This window comes from Scyliorhinus torazame, chromosome 3, assembly GCF_047496885.1.
Source record: "Scyliorhinus torazame isolate Kashiwa2021f chromosome 3, sScyTor2.1, whole genome shotgun sequence".
In the NCBI taxonomy this organism is placed as follows: domain Eukaryota; kingdom Metazoa; phylum Chordata; class Chondrichthyes; order Carcharhiniformes; family Scyliorhinidae; genus Scyliorhinus; species Scyliorhinus torazame.
The window spans coordinates 199,646,880-199,656,721 of record NC_092709.1 but is presented as its reverse complement, the minus strand read 5'-3'; the positions used below and the strand labels follow the sequence as shown (position 1 = coordinate 199,656,721).

Genomic DNA, 9,842 nt, shown 5'->3' with positions numbered 1-9,842 from the left:
AGGTGTTCGACTGATCATTTCATCCGGACTGGCTGCAAAAGAATCCTCAGAAGCAGGGTGACTAAAACAGAGGCCAGCCAGGCAACAGAGCTGAAAGTGAGTGGGCTGGGCAGCATCTGGACTGGGCAATGAGCGCAAAATTGTGGGTTTCTGTGCCTTGCATTGTGAGTTGAGGAAGGATGGGGTCAGGAGGGCATTGACATTGTTTGGGGTAGGGCTCAACATCATTGTGGGCAGGGTTTGATGTCATTGGGGTGGGGCTCAATCTCATTGGGGGTGGGGCTCAATCTAATTGGGGGCAGGGCTCAATGTCATTGGGGGCAGGCCATCACTTCACCAGGGGGCGGGTGGGACGTGACGTGGGGCCCCTGCAAAGAGGGAGAGCCCGGGGCCCCCAGAGGTATAAATCCCCTTTGACAAAGGGGAATGGGATACAAATGTCGTGATGTTTGTGACAGATGTAGAGGACATTGGTGAGACCACATCTGGAGTACTGTGTACAGTTTTGGTCGTCTCATTTAAGGAAGGACATAATTGCATTAGAGAAGGTTCATTAGACTGATTCCTGGAATGAGGGTTTATCTTATGAGGAAAGGTTGGACAGGTTGTGCCTTTATCCTTTGGTGTTTTGAAGAATGAGAGGTGATTTTATTGAAACATATAAGACCGTGAGGGGGCTTGACAGAGTGGATGCTGAAAGGATGATTTCTTTTGTGGGAGAGACAAGAACCAGTTTAAAATACGGGGTCTCCAATTTAGGACGGGGATGTGAAGAATTATTTTCTCTGAAGTTCGTGAGTCTTTGAATCCCTCTTTCCCAGAGAGAGGGCCATTGAATATTTTTAAGGCAGTAGTTGATTGATTTTTGACAAGGGAATCAAAGGGTATCTAGGTTGAGGCCACAATCAGATCAACCATGATTTATTGAATTGTGGAGCATCCTCAAGTGGCCAAATGGCTTACTTCTGTTCTTAATTCATATGTTCGTAAAATATTAAAATGGTCAAAAGGCTCTGCTCATTATCGTTAGAAATTAAGTAATAAAATGCAAAATATATATTACAAAATATTATAAGAAGTACCTTTTGTCTCAAAGTACTTCACAGCGGTGATTAAACAAGAATTTTGTTTAGTAGGACATTAGTGATAAACTCAGTGGAGAGTTTAATCTTAAATTGGTCATGCTTTCTGTGAGGAGAATCATATGTGGAATTAAATCTTTATTGCAGAACAAATGTAACCTGTTTAAATTATTCTTTATGGCTATGTCACATCCTGGGTGTTACTCAGCTACATGGTTTACCAGCTAGAAACCTCAAAGTTGCAAACGAGTCGAGCAGAACTTTGAGGATGACATGAATTGAAAGACTTGTGCAGTCAGCATTCAAAAGGATTATTTAAGTCACATTAAAATCAATAAGATGATTCTTTCTACTTGTAAGTAAATTTACCTTTCATGTTAAACAAAAATATGTTTTGCAGAATAAAGAGGAAAAGTTCAGAATGGTAGTAAGTAATTATTCTAAGTTGGTCAGGTTGCGTAAACTATGCAGCTTGTTTTAATTTTTATCTGAGTTTTGGATTCTATTGGGTAAAATGCTTTTAATATATTGGGGTCCAAGTTATTGTAGTTAGTATTGTACATTCTCAGGCTATGCATTTTAACAAAAGTATATTTGTGTTGGCTCCACACCAAACATTTAATTTAAGCAATAACATCACATAAAACCCTTAAGATGCATTATAACCTGTCAGTAATTGTATTTAAATAATTGAAAATATACAATATAGTTGACTCAAAAATATAAAGTTTGTTGCTGAAATTATAATGGTAATACACTGGGGAAAAAACAAAGTTTTGTAATATTGTAAAATTAAATAGATCTGTTTTTTGCTTTTGTTATTTTATGTCAAATTTAGGAGTTTTGAATCTAAATTTGATACTTGCCATTTAGTAAGATCTTGAATTTATTTTGATAACTCAATGAAAAACCAGCAAATGAAGCATGAATTATAAGCTACACTAAACAGATCATGTCAAATGAATATTCTGTATACCTTGTCCCATGTGCTTTAGGTGTACATTTGATTTAATTTGTCAAGCAACATCAGAGACTGATTGCTTAGATATGTTGACACAGTCGAGGAAGGAAAATAATATTTGCCAGGCCTAAGGCTTATTAGAGTATGCCTTGATCAGTGATTAACCACAACCTATTGAGAGATATATCCAACTATTTATACCCAGTAATACTGAGGCATACATACATATCATGTTTCCAGTTAGACCTCACTAAAAGACAAGAAGCTACATAATATGCAGTTAATTGATAGTGTTATTGTAGCACCTACATTAAAACATTCATTTACATTCTGATTTACAACAGTTATTACACTTCAAAAGATAAAGTGTTTTGAGATATCCCGGGATTGTGTAAGTCGCTATTTAAATGCAAGCTTTTTTAAAGAGGTATTGTTGTATATTCGGACAGGTAGCAGGCTAAATAACACTGCCCATTTAGCAGCTTCCTTTGCAGTATGAAATTTTGATTAAATACAGTAACAATTTAACAGTCAGTTTTTGTTGTTTGGATAGTGAAAGCGCTAATTTTACGAGATATGATGCATGCTTTAAAGACAGGAAGGCGGGAGTTTCCGCTAATGCTGTAGGTTTTCTTACATTTCTCTGTTTCCTGCTTGATAACAACAGTGATGGAAATATGTGGGCCTGTTTTGTGTTTGACAGTGGTGCAGTTTGCAAAATTCATTATGACACAGAATTGATCATTTATCTCTGTCACTACTTAAAATGAATGTCATACTCATTAATATAATTGTTCCCTTCATCAGTTTGATGAGTGTTCCTAACTATTATTTCCTCTGGTACCAAAGAGCAAATAAAACAATGGTGAACAAGTAAATGTTCAGTGACATTAAATTAAATGGTTCCCATCTATTGGACCCAATCATTTACTCAAAGTCTTTCTTCAGCTCTTCCAATAACTTAATGGTTTTAGCCAGTGATAAGAAAACTTGCATAGATTTGGAAGACCCAAGTTCATTCCCACATCAGAGTTAATAATAATCTTTATTGTCACAAGTAGGCTTACATTTACACTGCAATAAAGTTGCTGTGAAAAGCCCCTAGTCGCCACATTCTGGCACCTGTTCAGGTACACAGAGCGAGAATTCAGAATATCCAATTCACCTGACAGCACGCCTTTTGGGGCTTATGGGAGGTAACCGGAGCACCCGGAGGAAACCCACGCAGACACAGGGAGAAGGTGCAGACTCCGCACAGACAGTGACCCAAGCCAGGAATCGAACCTGGGGCCCTGGAGTGTGAAGCAACAGTGCTACCCACTGTGCTACCGTAGTTTGTCTGAATCAGGGCTGGGGCAAGGGCACCAAAATTAGTCGCATTATGCCTAGATCGGGCGGCATGGTAGCACAGTGATTAGCACTGTTGCTTCACAGTACCAGGGTCCCAGGTTCGATTCCCGCTTGGGTCGCTATCTGTGCGGAGTCTGCACGTTCTCCACATGTCTGCATGGGTTTCCTCTGGGTGAATTGGATATTCTGAATTCTCCTTCTGTGTACCCGAACAGGTGCCAGAATGTTGCGACTAGAGCCTTTTCACAGTAACTGTATTGCAGTGTAAATGTAAGCCTGCTTGTGACAATAAAGATTATTAACTCTGATGTGGGAATGAACTTGGGTCTTCCAAATCTGTGCAAGTTTTCTTATCACTGGATAAAACACAATTTAGCATGGCCAATCCACCTAACCTGCACATCTTTGGATTATGGGAGGAAACCCACGCAGACACGGGGAGTACGTACAAACTTCACACAGACGGTCACCTGAGGCCAGAATTGAACCCAGGAACCTGGCACTGTGAGGTAGCAGTGCAAACCACTGTGCCACCCATGCTGTGGTTGTTCTCCTTCGAGCAAAGAAAGTTCAAAATGGTTACAGCGCAGTTGGAGGCTATTCAGCCCTTCATCTCAGGACTGGCTCTTTGCGAGAGAAACTCAGCGAGGGCCACACCCCCACCTTTTACCCGTAGCACTGCATTTTGTTTCTCTTCCGATAATTATCCTATATCCTTTTGAAAAGGGGAGATTTGATCGAGGTATAGAAGATCATGATGGGTTTTATAGAATAATTGAGGAAAAACTATTTTCAGTGGTAGAAGGATTCCTCCACACAAAATACTTCGCTCACAGTTAGTATTCAGGCTGAAATGAAAATCGGTATTTTCCAAGCATCTATTTGTTTGCTTGGAACAAAGAGTTTCAAAAAAGGACAGCCGAGAACATTTGGAAATATAGTTTCTGCCTGTATGTTCAAACTAACCATTATATTCAGCACAATATGATGCACTGTTTCTCGTGATGATTTTTACAATGCATCTTTAATAGAGGAGTTTAACTTTAAAATGCAACATTTATATCAATAACTTTTTAAAACATGAACATTGCACCAAATGTAATGCCTTTAACATTGAATAATGGAATGATATTCTATTAGCAAGTCATCTGGCCCAACATACCTGTCCTGGCTCTTTGAAAGAGTTATCCCGGAGTATCAGTCCCCTGCACATTTTTTCCCCTTGAAATATTTATTGAAGTTTCTTCGGAAAGTTGCTATATAATCTGTTTAATCCTTTCTGCATTTCAGATCACAAATTTCGGCGTACTTTTTTTTAGCATTATGTCATCTTTGGTTCTTTTGCCAATTACTTAAATCTGCATCCGCTACTTACTGACCTTTTGCCACATGGAAAGAGTTTCTCATTATTTACTCAATAAGAACTCAATATGCCATTAAACATTGCTATCAAATCTTCCCTTAATGTACTCTAATGTATGGAGGGCAATGCTTGTGAAGTAACTGAAATATTTAAACTTTGACACCATTCTCATAAATCTCTTCTCCAAACTCCTCTCAAAGACACACATCATCCAGAAAAATATTGCCATTCCATCATTGTTGCTCGGCCAAAATTTTGAAACACCCTATACCTTACATCACTGTGAGAGTATAATGCATAGACTACACTGGTTCAAGAAAGCAGCTATTCTAATTATATTCTCAAGGACAATTAAAGATGTGTAATAAATATTGATTAGCCATATCCAAATCGCATGAATGAATAAAATAATTAAAACCTCAAAATTCTTGAAGTCGTACCTAATTGCCTACAATACTCCAACTGGGGCCTAATCACTGTTTTTTAAACATCTAACATCCTTGCATTTGTTTTCTGTGCCTTATGTATGAATACACGGATCGCTTATGTCTTGTCTTCTCAACTTGTCATCTTCAAAGACTTGTGTATGCACAACCTCAGGTGTCTCTGCTTATGTATTCCTTTTAAATTATACCACTTCTTAATATACCTTTCTTCATTCTTGCTATCAAAATCAACCATTTCACATTTCTCTGCACTCATTCTCATCTGCCGTATGCCTGTTCATTTCACCAGCCTATTTATGTCCTCCTGAAATATGTTGCTATTCCCCTCACTGTATATTACATTTCCATGTTTTGTGCCATCTGCAAGCTTTGAAATGCTACCCTTGTTATGGGTCCGGGTTTACAGAACCCCAAAGTGTTTCGTGGAGTTCAACCGACCCACAGCTTTTAATAGGTTGTGGTGTGGGAAGCACACAGCATACTCTCCAGGTGCGATACAGCAATTATGGACAAATGGGTTTTAAAACAAAACAATGTTTATTCTATGCACTCAAGTTAACCTTTTGAAAACAAAAATTGAATATCTTAACACCCATTACTTCAAAGATAACCCCAAAAGACTACAACACGAAATAATCCTTCAAACTGTTCCTTTAAACATCCAAAAGACTTCAAACCTTCAAAAATAATAACACATTAGGTTACATTCAATATATTTATACTCTTTGGATTGCAGGCATCAACAGACCAGCTCTGTGTTTCTTCCTGCAGCTCTCAGCAAAACACACAGACACTCCCAGCTGCCTCCTCAAACTGAAACCAAAAAGCAGAAGTGAGCTCAGCTCCCCCCACTCTCTGACATCACCTCAGTAATATGATCAGCTCCATTTCTTAAAGGTACAATGCTTAAACATCCATTTCTTAAAGATACTCTCACATGACACCTCCCCCCAAGAAAAAAAAAAGCATTAACTTCAAGATGGTTTCATTTTTCACCTTTGCACCATCAATTAAGAAATGCACACAGTAAAAACACTTTACTGGTTCAAAAAACAACACAGGCAAACAGGTTTAATAATATAGTCCATTTTTTTGTTGTTGTTCTTCCTCCAAGCAAAATCCTTCCCAATTGACAGTCTCTTTGAACACAGTCTCTGCACGATCCATCCATTCGTCTACGCCTCGGTATTTCTCTTTAAAGTTAGATACTTCAGTTCAATCTGATCACAGAGTCCCTTGTAATTCTCCAATACAGGAGTATCGGTTACCACAGCTTTCAGGCAGTCAAATGCCTGTTGAAAGTCCGCTGTCCATTGAAATTTTTGACGTTTCATCAGCAAGTCCATCAGTGGAGCAATCACGCTACAAAACTCTTGCCCAAATGTTCGATCAAATCCACCCATGCCACGAAATTGAATTATTTCCCATTGTGTCGAGGGTATCGGAAACTCCCCAATAACTTTCGTTTTCACATCCCGTGGGACCAATCGACCCTGTTCGATTTTATGGCCAAGGAAAGTGACTTGGGCTTTTCCAAATTCACTTTTAGCTAGGTTTATCACCAAACCCACCTCCTGAAGTTGATCAAATAACTCCATCAGATGTTTTAAATGTTCTTTCCATGTCTGGCTGAAAACTACCAGATCGTCGATATATACCGCACAATTGGGTAATCCTGAAATGACTGTATTAGTTAACTGTTGAAATGTGGCTGGGGCATTTTTCATGCCAAATGGCACACTTTGAATTTGTATACACCATCTGGAGTGACAAAAGCTGAAATCTCCTTCGCCCTTTCGGATAAAGGTACCTGCCAGTAACCTTTAAGTAAATCAAATTTGGAAATAAAAGCGGATTGTCCCACTTTCTCAATCTCTTTGTTAACCTGTGCCAATTTTAAAGGGTTAAGTCTATATGGATGTTGATTGATTGGAACAGCATTTCCCACATCTACATCATGTATAGCCTTTTTAGTATTTCCCAATTTAGCTCCACAAACTTGCCCATGTGATATCAATAACTCTTTCAGGTCAGTCCGTTTTTCCTCTGGAAGATAACTCAACAATTTATCCCAATTTTTAAGAACATCCTCATTTTCCAATTTAATTTGAGGTATGTCAAATTCACAGTCATCTGGATTTGGTTCGTCACTTTGAGTTAGAATCATTAAAACCTCCTTTTTCTCTCCTTCCCTTTCAAAGTACCTTTTAAGCATATTCACATGACACACTCAGTGAATCTTCCTTCTATCTGGTGTTTTTACCACATAATTCACTTCACTTAATTTCCTTTCAATCTGATACGGTCCACAAAACCTAGCTTTTAAAGGTTCACCTACCACTGGTAACAACACTAAAACTTTATCACCACTGGCAAAACTACGAACTTTGGAGTTCTTGTCCGCTACCCGTTTCATCACATTTTGTGCAACTTTCAAATGTTGCCTAGCCAATTCACCTGCTCTATTTAATCGTTCCCTAAAATTTTACACATAATCCAATAGTGTAACTTCTGAATTCTCACCCACCAATTTTTCTTTAATCAATTTAAGTGGTCCTCTTACCTCATGACCAAAATTAGTTCGAAAGGACTAAATTTGGTTGACTCATTAGGTACATTCCTAATTGCAAACAGTACGAATGGAATTCCTTTATCCCAATCCTCTGGATAATCTTGACAACAAGCCCTCAACATTGTCTTTAATGTCTGATGCCACCTTTCTAACGCTCCCTGCGATTCTGGATGGTACACAGTTGATTTAAATTGTTTTATTCCTAAACTATCCATGACTTCTTTGAATAACTTTGAGGAAAATTTGATCCTTGATCCGATTGAATTTCTGTGGGTAGTCCATATCTAGTAAAAAATTTAAGTAACTCCTCCACAATCTTTTTAGCTGTAATATTACGTACTGGAATGGCCTCTGGAAACCTAGTGGACACATCCATTATAGTCAAAAGATATTGATTCCCACTTTTTGTTTTAGGAAGCGGTCCTACACAATCAATTAGGACCCTTGTAAAAGGTTCCTCAAATGCTGGAATGGGTATTAAGGGCACTGGTTTTATCACTGCTTGAGGTTTCCCTATCACTTGACATGTGTGACATGATTGACAAAATTTAACTTCATCTTTATGTAGTCCAGGCCAATAAAAATGTTTCTGGATTTTAGCTTGAGTTTTACTTATCCCCAAATGACCTCCCACTGCTACCTCATGTGCCACTCGCAACACCTCCTTTCTATACCCTACCGGCAATACTACTTGATGAACATCTGCCCACTTTTCATCCGCCTGCATATGTACGGGTCTCCATTTTCTCATCAAGACATCACTTTTACGGTAATAACACTCTGGTATACTCTCAGATTCCTCTTCCGTATATGCTTTCTGATACATCCGTTTTATATCTAATCTTTCTGTTGTAACTCCGCCAATTTTCCTGAACTAAAAATATCCGCCTCATCCTCCACCTGTTCTTGTTCTTTTTCAACCACCTGATCAAAAATCGTTTGTGATAATTGCACTTCAACTTCATCTTCATTCTTTGATTTCTCCTCTTGTCTTAACCTGTGACTTTGCGACGTTGTTACTACACAATCCGGAAAATTCCAGGATATTCGTCTTTCAACACTTCAGTTGTCTGATTTTCCACTGGCTTATCAACCACAGTAGGCATCACTCCCACCTGCGATCCAGCTATATCAATATCCAAGATAAACTGTATTCCTGGACAAGATAGTTTCTCTATTACTCCTACTACCACTTCATCACTCTTCACTGGACTTTCCAACCTTACCTTATATAATGGAACGCTATTCCACTCACCCTGAATTCCACATATTACCACCTTTTCTGGCAACATTCTTCCCAAACTACATAATTCCTCATCTTTTACCATTAAAGATTAACTAGCTCCTGTATCTCTTAAAGTTGCGACTTCTTTACCTGCTCCTCCTGATACACATGAGTAAACACTACCCACACAAGTAAATTCTTTAAAGACATCTGGCACCTTCTTATCAATTACTTCTTGAACAGGCTGTACAATTGTTTGCACCTCCTTCACTTCCCTTGGGCTTTCCTTTACCACTCTAACAAACCCCACTGTCTTATCCTGTTTTACCACATCAGCCTTCCCAGTACTTTTCTTCAACCACCAACACTGTGACTTTACATGGCCTAGTTTATTACAGTGAAAACATTTGAAACTTTTCATTTCTTTTCCACCCTCCTGGATCTCTTTTTTAATCTGAGGTACACTCTCCTTATTATCTCCCATCAGATCACCTTTACCTTTACCACTTGAGTATTTGTCATGTCACCAGTTTCTATCCCTCACAGGCTGAAACTGATGTCGGAAACCAAGCTTTGATTTATGAACTAATTCATAATCAGCTGCCATTTCTGCTGCTAACCGCGCAGTTTTAACCCTCTGCTCTTCCACATGAATTCTCACTACATAAGGAATTGAATTTTTAAACTCCTCCAAAATTATAATTTCTCTGAGAGTTTCATACGTTTGGTCTATTTTCAAAGCCCTTATCCACCTATCAAAATTACTCTGTTTGAGCCTTTCAAACTCCATGTATGTTTGACCAAATTCTTTCCTTAAATTTCTAAACCTTTGTCTGTAAGCTT

General features: G+C 38.5%; 1 protein-coding gene across 1 annotated transcript in view; it reads left to right on the top strand.

Annotated features, from left to right (window-relative positions):
- The first annotated feature begins 1,338 nt into the window (after positions 1–1,338).
- The window catches only part of txk (TXK tyrosine kinase), a 104,229-nt gene continuing 95,725 nt past the window's right edge, over positions 1,339–9,842 (top strand). The window contains exon 1 of the mRNA XM_072497936.1: positions 1,339–1,437. Within this exon, the coding sequence (XP_072354037.1) occupies positions 1,422–1,437 (16 nt within the window). The 5' untranslated portion in view covers positions 1,339–1,421. The remainder of the gene's footprint in view (positions 1,438–9,842) is intronic.